Here is an 18,263-nt window from a genome sequence, read left to right on the forward strand (position 1 = left end):
GACTCTCGATTTAAATTTTCTCAACATTTTATAATCTCATAAGTAAGAGTCACCTTATTATTTATGGAATATTTTGTTTAATACTCCTTGCCTTAAGAGGTCTGTCAAAAAAGAATCCTTTCTACTTGTTCTAATCTGGTGTAGGTATCCAAGAGATCATAAGAAATTTATTATGAATTTTAATTAATTATTCATCATAAAGAATTTATGAAATTGCAATTTTGATTCTGTACATTATATGTTTTAATATTTATGTAATTTATATATATGTAATTTATGTAATTTATATATATATATATATATATATATATATATGCTTCATAAATATTTAAATGTATAATGTGTAGAGTCAAAATTGCAATTTATGTATATAAGAAAATATTTTAATCAATTGATGTAGTTATATATTTTTTATTAAATATATATATTTTTTATTATTTTATATATGTATATAGAATTAATTTTTTCTTTCAAAATACTTACTGTGCACTTAACTACTTGTGCATTTATATATTAATTATTAAAAAAGTACGTATAACATACAAGTTTTCCGCATAAATTCAATTAATTACACATTACATGAATTTTGGCATCGAGATAATATTAACATTTCTTCAAATTACTGCTTTTATATTGTACATAAATCAAGATGTTATTAATAGAAGTCACGTTTATACTGGGCGTCCCTATGCGGAAAGCGGTTTATCATCTAGAAAGCAAATTAATTATGCATTGAATTGCTTTGAATTACTTAGTATATATAAATTTTGATTAACGTTGCGTGTTACAAAAATAATAATAAAAGCCTGTGAAATTGCAGCTGCATAGGTTATGAAGTTAATGTGAATAATGTATTATATCACATTATTATATTTTTTATGCATAATAAAAAATATTAACTATATATATTAATAAATATTTTATATTTCTATATTTTTATGTTTTGCTATAAAATATTATATTAAGAAAAAGAGAAATTGGATTTATAATTGTAAATATATTACTACAGGAGAACATTACAATAGCACATTTTTTATTACATTATATATAACTTGTATACATTATATATACATATATATTATATTAAATTTAAAGATCACATTTTAAACGACAAATCAAATTTTATGAAAATTTTATGAAACAAATTGCAAAATACTTTTTTCAACAATGGCAGTATTTATTATTTTTATATAAGCAATATTGTACAATAATGTATGAAATAAAATGACGTACAACGCGTGCTAAAAGCTATTAAATTATTTATTTGATTAATTTTAAAGGTTTGTTTCATATCATTCAAGATATATCTCTGATGCGCAAACGCAAATTTATATCTTCATTAGTCCAATTGGTGAATCTACTGTCAAAGGAATAAATGAGAAACAGAGGAGCGATCTATTCTGAAAATGAAGCTGTGTATATTCTACTCATTTGTTATGTACGCTTGTCTTCGCGCTATTATTCTTATGTATGCAAAGGGAACCTTGAGCAGTTTCTTCAATTCGCATTAATTGATTATACACTGTGTTCTTTGCATGTCTGACAATTTTGCATTTGTTCTTCAATAATCTTCTTTAATGATATTTAAAAATTATCGTTTGTACAGATATTTTTTTATAATTTCCCTCATTAATTGAAAACGTCATCAATTAATTCTTTGTTAATAAAACAAGACATAAAATATACGACATTTCTTTCAAATGATTGAAAATTTAAGAACTTCAATTTAATCTTTTTTCGAAAGATAACAGATGTAAAACTAGAACAGATATAATAAATACTTATTTTTCATTCATCTTATTTCACATACAAACAAACTTTATTAAACTATTAAAATTTAACTATTAAAATAAGTTTATAATTTAATTAAAAATTTAGATTTATTAGAGAATTCATAAATAAAGTGAAAAGACACAACTGATCTCGATATCGTGCACAGTATAATAGTTTCTTGTATGAATAAAGTGATATATTATGTTCCATAAATAAATGATTTAGTTAAAATATTAATGAAAAAACAATTATATATTGTCATTGATATTGTATAACTCATGAGAAAACGTTTAACTTAGTGTACAATATCAATATGTAATAAAATGCAATAAGTAATAAAATCATATTAATTATTAATAATAGTTACATGCTATATAGGAAATTAACGCTATAGTAACATTATTTAATTATTAACATGATAGAGTATAATTATTTTAATCCGTAATTTTTTTATATTTTTATTTTATATTCTTTATAAGTAGTTATATAATTTCTTTAGATGTTCACATAATTTTTTAAAAGGATCTAAAAATTATATTTTATAATAATTTTTATTCATGATTGTATTAACACAAAAGGAAGTTATTTAATTTTTAAAGTTTTAATTATAAATTCTAATAAGTATAGCTTCATTTCACATATCACAAATTTTCATCTTTTATGTCTTGAACTGTCGTAAACATAAAAAATGACGATACATTGCAAAGATAAAGTTGTATTATAATGTTGATTATGAGATTACAAACGGCATGAAAAAGTACTTTTAAAAATCTTTCACGCCTTCTTTTTATTATGCAACGCAGCGTACACAATAGCAACGCACGTGGTTCACTTATATTTCAAGCTTTCCGCCTGTGTTATAGCGCAAGCTCGTCATACAAGTTGGCTTGGCTCCCAGTGCGAATCGATGTTGTCTCTCCGAACTATCCATTCATCCTCTTTCATTATCAAAATAACCTATCATATCAAAAGTGCAAGATACCTTTAATAGAGAGCGTATTAATCTGATCGAACCGGGATGCTCATACACAGTGAGTCATGCACAGAATTAATAAGCTCAAAAAATCTATTTCAGGATTTTATTAATTTAATTAATAAAATATCGATAGAGAAGAGCAGTGTTACATTAAAAAAAAAAAAAGATAACTGTGTGTTTGAAGGAAATTTGTTCGAATAAAAATTTTTAACATAAGCAATTCTAAAAAAAAGATACAATTTTATGAAAGATGATATTTATGTTGATATTTATTTTTATGATCTTTATAACTTTTATATTTATGATATTTTTCACTTTCAATACTGTACTATTTTTTTAGTCTTGAAGACATTCATTGCAGATCGTAGATTTATAAAAATATTTACTTTTTCTTGGCAAGAAATTTGCAAATTATTTACAATATCAGGAATAATTTGACATCATTCTCTTCAAGAGATCTTCGAGAGATGTCAAGGAAACTTAAAAGCATACACATAAGCACCGTCGGAGATGAATGAGTCGCACGTGCCATCACCATTTACCTCGATATTTCATAATCATTTGTCATTCATGAGACACGAGAAGTCCACGACGAAGCTCGGACTGCCAAGACGATGAGAGGCAGAGTAGATCTCCAACCTATTCCAAAAAGTGGCGCAGTCGCCTTGACAACGGCGGCGCCATGTGCGTGTATGCGCGCCCTTTCACGACGTCGACGAACGGTGAAGAGACGGAAGAGGACAACGTTCATAGGAGCGAGTGAGATGAACGACGATTACATCCTGCGCGATGATAGGAAGAGAGAGAGAGGATGAAAGAGAGAGAGAGAGAGAGGGACGAAGTACGACAGCGCGCTTGATGGTGCTAGCTAGAGAGAGAGAGCTAGAGAGAGAGAGCGAGAGAGAGAGAGAGAGAGAGAGAGAGAGAGAGAGAGAGAGAGAGAGAGAGAGAGAGAGAGAGAGAGAGAGAGAGAGAGAGAGAGAGAGAGAGAGAGAGAGAGAGAGAGAGAGAGAGAGAGAGAGAGAGAGAGAGAGAGAGAGAGAGAGAGAGAAAAGGAGCATAGGGGTTGGAAGGTTGGCGAGGCACAAGGGGGTGGCGCGCGAGAGAAAACCGCTACCGCAGTACGGGATAGTGAGCTATGAGTTAGTCTCCTCTTTCACGCCGCGAAAAAGCTACTAGCGTTTAGATAATATACCGTTCGGCTGTTCGCTTTCCGCCATTCCGCACTTTATGAGGGTGTTCGATTTCTGTTATTGTTCTAGTTTGTGACATAATGTGTACGAGGAAGTGACATCAGAATCACGCACGATTGTTCTCGAAGCTGTTCGAGATTTCTTTCAGGATTTAATCAAGCCATATCTTGTTTGTATCGTGACACCAGTATCGTGACACCATCGTCGAATGTCAAGGACGATGCGGCATTTCGTCGTTGTACTCCAGCACGACACCCGTTAGATCCCACATCTGTGACGACTGTAGGTTGGACAACCAACAACGTCGATTGAGAGATATCGCGAGTGCGTGCAGCCGCAACATCAGAGAAACGTTATATCTTTTTTTAAAAATCTCGTTCTTAAATCACAAAGCGTTCTACGTATCGTCACATCTTGCTCACACGGAGCAAATTCTAACAATGCAGGCACCTGTTCCTGAGTGTAGCGAGTCGGAGGATGACGAAGTGGATAACGATCTTCCTTTATCTACTTCTAGAAGCGACAGTGGAACGATATCCTCGTGAAGACGCTCCACCTGCGGCGAGAGTGTTACGACTTATTGGTATCTAAACAAGGATTTGAAGTTTTGATATCCTTATCATTCATGACACATTCTGAAGAATTGGAACTTTGATACATGAAGAATTGCAATGTTTCCATATCTACCGATAGAAACTCAATTGGTGTATGAAAAAGAATTTTTAAGTAATTGAAAATTAGTCTGATATATGTGAATTTTGAGACATGTTTCCAAAATGTGAGGAAATGTTATGAAAAAGCCAAGAAACTTTAATAACTGAAAGTTCTCTTATCGCTCTTCCATCATTGATATAAAACGGATTCTCAAGAAAACAAGTGGTTTTATTATACTTTGGACTGGATTTATGTCACGACACGAAGAAACACATCTTGTTTCTATATAATTAAAAAATCTTGACTGGAAGATCTAGACAAGAATTTAAAACATCCACATGTGCCGTTGTTAAACTCTGAAATTCTAAAAACGGAAAAGTGAATATTCTCGTACATGTGAAATATGATTGTTATTTGGTAAAATATTTAAGAGACTGAAGTTATAAATCAATGAAATCTGAAGCACTAAATTAACTGAAAACGAAAATAATTAAACAAACACAATTTAAACTTGAGACAAATAACAAAGTGATTTGATAGAAATATGTTAAGTAAGATTTTAAGAAAGATAAAGCTGACATAATCTTATCGAGATATAGTTGATTTTCCAAATCTCACAAAGAAGCGTATTTGTGTAGTCCTTTTATTTGTTGACCGTGACCTTCGGTCATCATGTGACGTCATTCAGGTCAGACGGAAACGAGGTGTCTCGAGATGCTTTTGTGATCGCTACTGTCACGTCGACAGTAGTTGCAATCAATCAAAGTGTGTTGAGGATTCACTAACTAAAAATTACTTTATCATCTTTTAGATGAATCTAGCGAGATTTGTTATATAAAATATGTATTTTTTGCTCAAAAGAAAAAAAGTAATAATTGTTCAAAAGAAATGAGCGGTGTATTATATCATTTTGGTACTACAATATTTTTCTGAGGTTCTGTTGCGTATTTGATTAAAATCGTTAATAATTCAGAAAGAAATTTATAATACATAAAATATACGTAAAGTAGTATAAGTTTGAGATAAACGTTGCCCTACCTTGATCAAAGATAATTTCGTGGAGTACCAGAAAACTCTGTCTTTTAATCTTCACTTAAAAAGACTCATCTCTTACAAAGTACTTTAATATAAGTGCATTTTATCATTTTCGTGAGATATCCGCGAATGAAATGCGAATCAATACAAAAGGATTTTAAGATTACTATTGAACACTTTTCTGTTGCGCAAGATGCGTTAATGCTTCACGCTTCCATTGTTATTTGCAATTAATCGTCATTGTTATCTTGCGATGATTATTCAACGTGAATGTTATTTAGTGCCAAAAATAGTGATGCAAAAAGCGATCTTCACGAAACTTCTTTTTGTCAATCAAAGCTCGATAGCAGCTGAGCAAAAATAGAAAGAGATTTTAGAATGTTGCTCTTTTTACGCTTGATCATCATTATTATCTCGACTATTTTTTTTGAGACTTTTGATGATCAAGAATAGCCAGCACAAGTCATTATCTTTGTAATTATTAACAAAAAAAAATAAATAAATATCGTCGATAGTTTATATCTGTTATATCGAAATGTTAATTATGTGAATTTTGTTAAACTCGTTGAAACTTAAAATTTTGAGAAACTGCTTTTAAAAAGTAACTGTTAATTTTTATGAACATTAATTAAAATAGAAGTGATGACTCGTACATAATAACATAATAACAATAAATAGGAAATATTTTAGTTACATGATATTACCTCGCAAAGTTACCACATCTGCAAGTATTGTCTTCTATCTTATTTTGAGAGAAGACAGCAATTGAAAAACAGATGTTTTTTTTCACACTCGAAGAGCCAGAACTTACAAACTCCTTTTGATGCAAATTTATCGATAGATCAAACACAAGATCACAATTATTCAAATCACCTGAAAGTTCTGTTCATTATGCACGAATGAGTCTTATAAGATTACTTTTACTGTTCTTTCGTCGATTTACTTTTGCCTCGATCGTGTGTTTCTAGCTTTTTTTTTTCATAAGCAAGACAATACTTCTTGGCTAGAATATAATCTACAAATAGAACATAAAACAATTTTAAATATACATTTTATAGTGTCATATTATGTAAGCATGATGTTCTCGTTGAAGAGCGTAATCTTTGAAACTTCCATAAAAACTGGAAACAGAACTTTGCAAATTTATTGTGCAATTTTTAGCGCAATTTTGAATCTTTATTGACAGTGACTTTTCTTTAATCATGATTTTGATTCTAATTAAAGGAACAATACGTACAAGATATACAATAAGTGAAATCAGACTTATATAAAATTAATGAATTATTTTGGATGTGAGGACAGAAATGCTATAAAATATAAGCATTTACATTATAATTTTGCAAAACAAAGTAATGATTATAAAAAGGATGGACAAATCCTAAATCTTTACAAATCTTATACGATCAGTTGATTGTTATTGCACGCGCTACGAGTATTATATTCTCAAGATGTGCGTTCAGTGTTCGTCAAATTTTCCTCTTCGTTATCAAGCAATTAAATATTCCTTTGGATTTATTCATAGCGCCTGTTTGCGTAATTATAATCGTTTTGTTGAGTGATCGGAGAAAATACATTAGCGATGCGGTCGCAGAAAGAACGATGTGGCCGGACGTCGCCGGTAAATCTTACACGTTTCGTGATCGCTTCAAAGTGAAGCTGCCGGCAGTAAACGAAAAGAAGAGGGGAGGGGAAAACGAGCCGGCGTGCTGTAAGATCCTCGCCCTGTTTCATCACCGTAAGCCTCGGGATCCGCTTCGTGCGGGTTCCAGCGCAGCCTCGTCGGTACCCCTGCTCGATATGGGCGCCAGAGCATGGGACTACGAGGCCTTGCCGGAACTTCAGACTTCTGCAGCGGTCACGCCGACTTCGACACCACCGAATGCGTCTCAGCAAAAGGCGCCCAGGGTTTATTTTCAAGCAGAGAATCTGGCGTCCACTAGGCGAAGGAGCAGTTGTAGGCTGCTGGCACCGCAGCAGTCTTGCAGGAGACGTAGCCGGAGCATGAGTGCATGGAGCGACCTGTCCAGGTCGTCCTTCAGATTGGATGAAAGGTTCGTTAGTCTTTAGCTGGAGTTCTTGCTTGTTGATAGTTCTGGTTCTCGCTGTCACGCCCTTCATTCTACATCATCACTCTGGGGATATATTTATATTTTGTTAGTTAGTCGATAATTTGTCTTAATAGCTCAGCATAATTTTGTATGGAAATCTAGTAGTAGTAGTAGTTAAATTTTTACAGATATGGCTTTATGGCAATTATATTTTTTACATTTTACATTTCTTTCTTACTTTTTTGGAATAAAATGTCTAAATAATGATAAATATAATGTGAATAACAGCATTTTTATATTACCAAAAATTGGATTTATTTACCATCAATCACATATACATGACACTTCAAGAGATTGTTGTCTTACATGTAAACATTAAATATTAAACATTAAACATTAAATGCATAATATGTATAATATTTATTTTGCTCATTTAAATCGCTTATTTTGTCGTCTTATGTATACATACAAAATTCTATTATCCTAGACAATACTTTTATTTTATGCTTCTTTCTTTTATTATCTTCTTCCTTTCTTTTATTATTATTATGTTTGAACTTTATGTTTAATTTAAATGAAAATATTTATTATATTCATTATTACATAATATTATACATATTTTGCAAAATTACTGTTCATGATTTACAAATTGTAAAATTATATTTATTATAACAATTTTTGTTGTATTCTGTCTATTATTATGTATTTAAGGTCTTTTCTTGAAGAAATTTTATTATTTTGGCACTTCTTTTTAATGAAAAAAATGTGACCTTATTAATATCTATAAGTTTTGATAAAATGGATGAATGGGCTTGACTATGTTTTTAAATAAAAATGTTAAAAGTGTTATGGAAGTGGTTAATAATATCATTATCAGTTTTTTTTCATTGAGCAAGCGCCGAGCTGCTTTGTCTCGTGAGTGCATCGTAAGCGACAAAGAACAAGCTTTCGATTATCGATCATCGTTATCGACAATATGCACGTATGGTCATTTCATCGAAAACCAATAGTGATTGTTGTACCATGTTAGGCAATAAAACCACGAATGCATTTTATGTGTCATACGATATATAAATTTAACGTAATATCGTATGACTATATAAAATTTCGTAGACAGTTGATAAATTGTGGAACTTGTAAAATTTGTACAAAAAATATAAACGTGACTAGACTATTAACACATATATACATACATATATATATACAATAATATAACGATATTTTTCAAAATATATTTTATTGCATACATTGATGTTTGTGTAATTTTTTAGCAATAAGAAAATTATGAAAAATGATACCATAATATAAATCTTTTGTTCAAGTCATATTAGAATGAGATAATGTTTAATGGTTTCCGAAGGGACTGAAATGGAAGAAAACTTTTATTCTGAAATAGGGACAAAGGGATCTTTCTATATTTGAAATACGCGTTGTTTCTATTTCCTGTATTTCTCATAAAGTTTTTACAAATTCTCTTAAATAAAATATATGATGACAATTTTTACTATTTTATTTAAATATTATATTTATTTATGTAATATGTATTCTTGTACCTCATGAAAATATAGATTTCGTAGAAATTTTTATTAATATAACATTTGCAATTTTATTATTGTTATTATTGTTATTATTAAAACAAATGTGCGGCCATTTACGCTTATATTTTTGTTCTAACTATAGTAACTATACAGTTATATTGTTTATAATTTTGTAAGAATAATTTTATTCATGCGACAAAATTGAAGTAATTTGAAATGATTTTATATTGTTCATAAATCAGACTTATCAGATATTAAAAAAAAGTTAATTTTTGTTCTGACATTGATGTTGATCCGTTAGATAGAATATCGTCTATTTTTAATAGAAACTTTAAGACCACTCAATAGATGTTCTAAAAACATTCTAGGAACGCGTGGGAATGAGAAAAGATTTTATATTTTTTTTTGACCGTGAAGAGATCATTACGTTGCGTTTTCAAACAACGACAAAGTTCTTTAATGTTTTTAATAGAAAACTTTAGTGCTTTTATTGTTAGATTAAAACGAGATTCTTCTCAAATATCTAGATATTCTCATTTAGTAGTCATCTCTGTTCTTGTCATCTTTTTCTTACTGTCATCATTTATAGCTTAATTCACTTATAACTTACATTAATTTCTAGATTAAAAGAATCAATGTATTTGCACAAAGTAATTACGAAAATAAATTGGAGACAACCTTAATTAATTTAATAAAAATATTGTTTAATTTACATAATATAAATATATACACAAAATTACTATTATATTATAAGTACTATTATATTAATGCAAACAATTTTGCATAACAATAATATTGTTTCAGAGAGAGAGAGAGAGAGAGAGAGAGAGAGAGAGAGAGAGAGAGAGAGAGAGAGAGAGAGAGAGAGAGAGAAGGGATTAAAATATTTATTCTGCATATAATCCTAAATCTTTTAATTTTAATTTTAAAAGAAAATCATTATTATTATTATTTTGAATCTGTTATTTGTTGAAAACATTTTTGTACAGATACAATTATAATAATCAATAAAATTGATAATCAATTAAAACTATAACTAATTCAATAAAATTGATAATCAATTAAAACTATAACTAATTCAATAAAATTGATAATCAATTAAAACTATAACTAATTTTTGTAAGAATTTTTGTAAGATAAAAGCATGATATTTTAATATATTTAGCAATTAATATTCTTATTGTCGAGTATTTTATTATTAAAATTAAAAAAATTTTATGAAGAGAAAACTAATTAATAAATTTTTTAATTTAACGTTAATTTAATGTTTTACGTTATTGTTTAATTTAATACGTTATTATTTATTCATTGCATTAAATAATCTATTCATAATATTTTAATTTTCTTGTTTCAGGTAAGTGCTGACATATAATCTTGCCACTTCATTCTTCATTATAGGTAAGTAATTGGAGCGATGTCATCATTATTAGATATTAGTAGCGATTATAGTAGCTAAGCATAAAGTGAATTATATTCATTCTGACTGAATTCTCTAAATCAACAGACTACTATTAAAATATATTCAGCAAGTATGTTCACAATACATCATTGAGTAAACACTTATGTTGTATAGACTGCTCAATATAAGTATAGAAACTATATAAAGCAAATAGCTTGTTTTTTATTAGACATAAACTACAAATAAATTTAAAATTCAGTAACAAATTTAAAAAATTTGTTACTGAAATAAAATTGCTTGTTATTATGTTTAAATAATTATATAAGAAATAGTAATTAAATAAGTAATATGCATTGTCAAGAATTAGGTTTCAATTATTTACCAAACATTTCATAAAAGATAAATCATAAAAAAATTAAAATTAAGCAAATTTTTCATATTATGCAACTAATTCATACTTGTCAATAAATCTTAATTTATTTAATGTAATCAGAATATAATTTTACTTTTTATAAAATATTGATAAATTTTAAGATATTTATCATTAACAGAAGAATTTAGGTATTTAGGAATATATTTAAGAATTTATTATGACAAGAAATAAATATTAATTATATATTCTTTGCAATTAGATTATTACAAAAGAAACGAGTACGTCTTGATTTATATTATTTTCAATTTATATTATTTTCAAAATGTTCTTGTTCTAAAATTAATATTGCATCTTAATTCCTTTTACATAGAGAATCTAAGTAGCCAATTAGCTAATGGAAAATATTAAATGTTTAATGAAAACTAAATTCTTTACACATTCTTTACACATTCATGAAGTTCTTTATATTATGTAGTATATATATAAAATTATATAGATTAATAATTGTAGAAAATAATTTTTTTTGGTGCAAAGAAATTTATTTTATGACATATTTTTTCGCTACGCCGTTTTTCTGTATTTTACTTCTTCGCGCGTTAAAAGTTTATATAAAATTTATATTTATATAAAAATATATCGAGAAATTTCTATATTAATTTTTTTGTTAATATAATATTTAAATTTGCTTAAAAATGATTTTAAATGAAAATAAATAAGTTATAGAACAAATTTTATCAAATAAAAATATATATTTTTTATTTGATATTAACAAAAGAAATAATGAAAATGAAAGCTTGATATAGAAATATTAAGTTCCACGAAAAATTTATTTAAAATATCTGTTAGAACTAGCAGAAAGAGATATTCATGGATCATTTATATTGTTATAAAAAGAATTTTAAAATGATCGGCAAGTTTTTTTAAATATTGTTACCTTGTAACATATATCGACTTTGATAAGTAATTAGATTTGCTCAAATTGCATTTTTTCTAAGAAAAAATTACATCTAAAAGTTTAAATAATAAGATATTCATTAAATATACATGCAAATACACAACATATCTATTTATCTAAAATACACACACACACACACACACACACACACACACACACACACACACACACACACACACACACACACACACACACACACACACACACACACACACATACGCGCGCGCGCGCGCGTGTGTATATGTATATATATATATATATATATATATATATATATATATAAACTTTTTTGTTTCGCTTTTCTTGTAAACCAATATATATCATCTGTTTATAAGGAAAGTGACACAATTCAAAAAAGCTTGCAATTTTCCAGGAAATTAATTTGAAAAATTTCTTATTACAAGATTATGAAAAAGAAGTTTATTATGAGACTTATCATAAAAAAGAGGTTTATTATAAAAATAAAAAAGACTTTTTATGAAAAAGGCTTATTATAAAAATAAGATTTAATTTTAGAGTTAACTTTAACTAATATCTCAAAATTAATGATTTTTGAGATACGCTACTCTTCTTATAAATTTTTCAGATAATATATGATATGTACATTTATATATTTTAACAAAGTAAGTTTTAACAAATCTTGTTTGGTGCAGAATAAAAATTATCTTATATTAAAAGTAGAAATTCAGGAGCAAACTTGCATATATTCTTATGAGAATTCTCCAATTTAATGCTATTCTTATAACGGAAATGTCAGGGTTCATTTCTTCTCTATTGTCATCTTGCTTGACATCGTTATCTCGAATTGTCAAGTTTTGGCACAGATTTTTGAAGGATCAAATGCGACTTCTTGAAATATTCACATTCAAATGCATTCGTATTCTTTTTCGTTATCTTTTCATAGTAGTCCAGTAACGTAACAAACATTAAAGATATAATGTTACGTCACTCAATGCTATTTAGTGCGGAAAGAACATGACATTTAAGTAGACAAAAATATAATCGAAGAAAGAATGTTTATTAATTTTGATTTATAAAAATGGCTCTGCAATCAATTCATTTTATTTCTAAAAAGATTGTTATTTTTCTAGAGAAAATAATTTAAAATATACAACTTCTTAATAGAATGTGTTTATCATTAAATATTTAACTTTGAAGTAATCTTTTTAAAAATATAAAAATGTTAATAACACCCAAAAATTTAACAATATTAAAATTTTACAACATTGCACATAGTTTAACTTTGAACTTAAATATATCAATTAAAGAAAAATAGAATTAAATGTGATAGAATTAAATTTTTTTTATAATATACATCGTTTATTTTAAATAGATATTTTGAATTGTTTTCAATTTAATATGGAAAGACAATGTTAATAGCCATTATCGATGTGTTCAACTGGTTCGTTGATCCTCTTCCCCGTTGTGTACTGTGTTCAGTCTGTCGAGTAATGCGATTTCCCCTACATCATTTCTAAATCTGAAGCTTTGCTTAATAACATTATTTACGCGAAGTACCTCGATTAGGTGCCTTGTCGATTATGCCGCAGATGATGAACCATATAAATTGAGCGTATCACCTTCTTATATGATTTGCTCCACATAAAGCTACAATCGTATCGTATCTAATATTGTATAAGACATATCATATTAAATATACAAAGATTATAGGAAAAATAATTTCACGAAAAAGGACTATTTTTATCATATTATTTGTATATTATTGATACTTTGCATCTTATAAAAGTCAAATTTTAAAATAATAAAAAACCATGTTCTATTATATTAATTAAATTTATAATATCTTCAATATATTTTTATATTATCTTTTTAGAAATAAATATCAATTATTGTAAATATTTATTGATAAATACCTTTCATTCAAAAGCAATGCATTTTGTATATTATTATTTGTATTATTTATATTATATCTTTTTTAAAGTAACAATTTTTTGAAAAAAAATATTTTATAATTTAGACTAATCGATACACATTGTATAAGATTATAATAATAGTTTCATACGATGATAAATTGTTGTTTATTATCGACTGAAAGTGTGTGAATTATTATAGCAAAGTTTTGACATTTATAATCGAGTATCCTAAGCTTGCATCTGTTGATAAAGTAGGTATCTATTGAGCTTTTTTCCATATGATACAGGTCCACACCATATCTGAGCTTTCTTTTCTATGTTATCGACTATATGAGAAAAATCAATGAGCTTTCGAGGAAATTCACATTACATTTGAGTGTTGCGTCAAAACTAAACAGTATGATTTTAAGATATCTTAAGATTGCCAAGTTTATTTAATTTATACATAATAATTTTCAAACAAAAGACAGAACTAAACTGATTACTCAATTAAATAAATCTAAAATTTAAATTATTAATGTGCTATTTATACATATATTTATTGAACACAATTAGCGATGTTTAATAATTCAATAGAAATTAATTGTACTTTAAGGAAAGTAAGGAAAAGTTTTGCATAAAGCAAAATAATTTTGTATAACAATATATTTTACTATTATATGTAATCTGTTAATCGTTAAGAATTTTATTTTTTATTAAAATGATGAATTAATAAATTTATGAAATTTTATGTAAATATATATATATATAAAGTTTTTAAAATTTATATATAGTAAAAACTTATTAATTCATAAATACATTTATTAAAGCTTTTTTTCTTATTTGAATAAAAAAATATGAAACTTTTTTCTGAATTACAATGTTCTTTATAATTCTAGAAAAAGAAGAATGAAATAAAGTTATTGAAATAAAGTTATTTCGCAGATTGATATATCAGTTTTCTTTCAATTTTATTAAAGTAATGAGCAATTCGATGCTCTTCGAATCCTTTATTATATTTTAAATATTATTAAATCAGATTTTATTCTTAACCGATTGTTAAGATAAGATATAAGATAAGAAACAAAATAAAACATACTTTGTATTCGTATAATGGAAATATGTCTTGCTTGAATGTACTACAATGTGTGGATTGCACTGGCTATAATTGTATTTCCGCCGTTCTAAGAATTTAATGAAATGTCCGTGCCGTACGACGATCTCATTAAATTTTCTCGGAGTTATTGAAATGACTTTATTAAAATCACTGATTGCAATACTGATTCATTATAATAACGAATAACAACCGTTTTATTCATATTTCGAAATTTCCTAACACTAAAGTTATATAGAATATTTAGCGAAGTTATTATTTTGTTATTAGTTTCTAATTTCTATTTAGAATATCATAAAGTATCTATGGCAGCTTTATGTATTTAGGAAGTAATACATACATCAATTGAATTTTGCAGTCAGTATTAATATCATATTAACTACTTTATTTTATATTTTTCAAAATTATGATGCTTTCGATTGATTGATCAAGCATAATACTTATAAATAAAGGATTATTCTTAATTTAGAGATGGTAGAAATTTTGAATTATATCATATATGGCTACATGGATTATTTGACATAAAATGACGAATAATATTTACTTTAAAATGATAAATTATTTAGTTACGATTAATTATGATTAATTTTGCAATCTATTTCTAAAAAATTTTTTTCTAAAAATTCAAATTTTTGATAAATCAATTTAATAATAAATTATTTTAATAATATTAGAATAAAAGTACAGTTATTGATTTTTTAAATCAATAAATATTATGTTAGTATTTAATATTTTATGAAAGAAATATGTATAAACAAATGTTTATTTATCAAAATAGAAAAAAGACAAGCTTAACATGTGCAGAAATTGAAAGTTTTCTCTTAAGATTAAAAAAACTAAGAAACTTTTCTTCTATAATTTTATTTCTGATGTATTGATTTGTTATCTTTTCTTATGTAATGTTACGATATATATATATATATATATTGATTTTATTAATTGGTATTAAATACTAATTTTATTTTACTAAAGCCAATATCTAATTTAGATAAAATTTTAAATATTTTTATTCTTATAGTTTATCTTTTAGAAAATTAATATTTTATTTTTAAGAATAATTTTAACAAAAATATTTGACGATTTTAAAAATTTTTATATATCATTCTTTATATTATATAACAAAGTAGAGTGTTTCAATAACTTATTAAAATTAATAAAATATTAATTCTAGGCAAAAAGAAATTTGATTTTCTTATTGTTATAGTAAATAATATACATTAAATATATCGAACACACACACACACACACACACACACACACACACACACACACACACACACACACACACACACACACGCACGCGCGCGCGTGCGCGCATTAAAAATTCAATTAAAATCCTACATTGAAAAACTGAAGGTCAACGAGGTACTAATGTGGCGATATATTACTAACGAGAATTTGATGTGACGCCATATTAGTAGACAGTAAAGTATATTGAGTAATGATTATGCCTTGTCCATAATGATATTTGAAAATTTTGTACAAGAATCTTTTCATATTATACTTCAGAACTTGTAAACGTTGTTTGAATACTATTGTCTCATCGTAATTGGCTGCTTCAATCTTTATATGTAACAATTCCCAACGGAATGGGTAGATTTAGAATCACTTTTATTATTGCGCTATTAAAGTGCAAATGGAAGTTTCCAGTCGACATATTGAAGCAGAAATTGTGCAGTTTATTGAATTATGTCTTAAGCTGATGACACCCTAGCGCCTCAATGCAATAGCTGATAGAATGAGGAAATATCATTGTAAAAGATGAGAAAGTGCAAGGCAAATTTAATAAAATTTCCATAATCTATTGTCATAAATACAAAAGGTACTATTTTTGGTCAAAAAATATGAAGAAAATCAGACAAGAGAGAACATAAACTACAAATTATTACAAACTATGACAAGCTATAAACTATAACTGAATTTGAAAATGAATTTATTTATTACCTATCTATTATTATGGAAATTATTAATTATTTTTTTTCCTCTATTATCAATCTTATTTTTAATTGTCTATATAATGAATATTATAAATATTGTTTACATTTAAAAAAAAAATTATTTTTAAAAAATTCTTGACAATTAATTAGTGTATAAATTAGATAAAGTTTATTATTAAATAAAATATATTTTAAAAAATGATGTTATTAATAACATATAATAACTATTTGCGAATTTATCTTTTAAAAGATAATAACTTAAATTATATTTTTCTCTGTATTAATTCTCTAAATGTATTTGAAGACAAATATTTACTGTTTAATATGCCATGGTATTGTTGTATTCATAAATAAGCAGAAAGAATTCTTCCATAGAAATTTCTTCAGCTGTATAAACATATTGATTGTTTAATAGCCAAACTAAGACATAATGATGAAGGATAGAATAGATTCAATTTATTTTTTAAGAAGTCGATCAAAACAATTTTTATTTGCATATATTAAACAATTTAATTACTGACTCAATAAATAAATTGTTGATTACCGCATGTTTAGTTCATTTTTAAATATTATTAAATTTTTTTACAAAAAAAGCAAATTATACGGAAATAATGAGGTAGTTGAAAAGTCTGAAATTATCTCATCAATTTATCGTTAATACAAACGATATTTTAAATTTTAAAAGTTAAATTGCACGGCCAATACACATTAATCGATTTTCTGAACATAAACATCAATCGAGAATTTTTAGATTTTTTTGCACTCATTGTTAAAAGAAAAACAATCTTGTTTATGCTATAACAATAATCTTGTTTTTGCAATAACTTGATTATTATCAATGATTTATTAATCTCATTATCTGCGCATCGCGTTTTTTCGATATCTATGTTTTCTTTGATATATTTTATGTAACTGTAAGAAAAATTATTTCATTAAGTTGTATGTTATACCATCAAAAGGTCAAAGAGCAATATATGATTTTCGGATTATAGCTTTTGACATAAATATATAAACATTCTATCACATTACAAAATCATCTTTTTTGATGTATCTCAGTATCAAGTTAAATAAAATCCTGCATAACTATCGAGCTTTCTTACGAAACGTTTGAAACGTGCTTTCTTCCCATTTGTCTTTATTTTGCGATTTATCTTTATATTTAAAATTTGATTGATGGTTACCTTCGGTTTATCGCACAATATCATCGCTCACAACGAAGAGTCAACAGTGAGATCTCAGACCCTGGAGATACGGATAAAGTTAGAAAAAGCTTCTGAAGGTTGTAGAAAGAAGGAAAGAAAAAAATGAAGCGGAGAAGGGATGGACTAACTTGGATCAGAGACAAATAGAACTTTTCTGTAATATGAGCTTAAGAAATTGAGAAGGACAAAGGATTGGAAGGCTTATGTTTATAT

General features: G+C 26.9%; 1 protein-coding gene across 3 annotated transcripts in view; it reads left to right on the top strand.

Moving 5' to 3' along the window:
• The first annotated feature begins 3,832 nt into the window (after positions 1–3,832).
• Positions 3,833–18,263, top strand: part of LOC105427039 (potassium channel subfamily T member 1) — a 95,989-nt gene continuing 81,558 nt past the window's right edge. The window contains exons 1-2 of one of the 3 annotated variants that reach the window (XM_089083699.1): positions 3,833–5,361; positions 6,856–7,682. In XM_089083699.1, the coding sequence (XP_088939825.1) occupies positions 7,231–7,682 (452 nt within the window). In that variant the 5' untranslated portion in view covers positions 3,833–5,361; positions 6,856–7,230. Of the gene's footprint in view, positions 7,683–18,263 lie in introns of all 3 variants that reach the window. The other 2 variants (XM_089083700.1, XM_089083698.1) reach the window with 2 other exon arrangements.

Source organism: Pogonomyrmex barbatus, unplaced genomic scaffold (genome assembly GCF_055798465.1).
Source record: "Pogonomyrmex barbatus isolate J1 unplaced genomic scaffold, ASM5579846v1 scaffold8, whole genome shotgun sequence".
NCBI lineage: Eukaryota > Metazoa > Arthropoda > Insecta > Hymenoptera > Formicidae > Pogonomyrmex > Pogonomyrmex barbatus.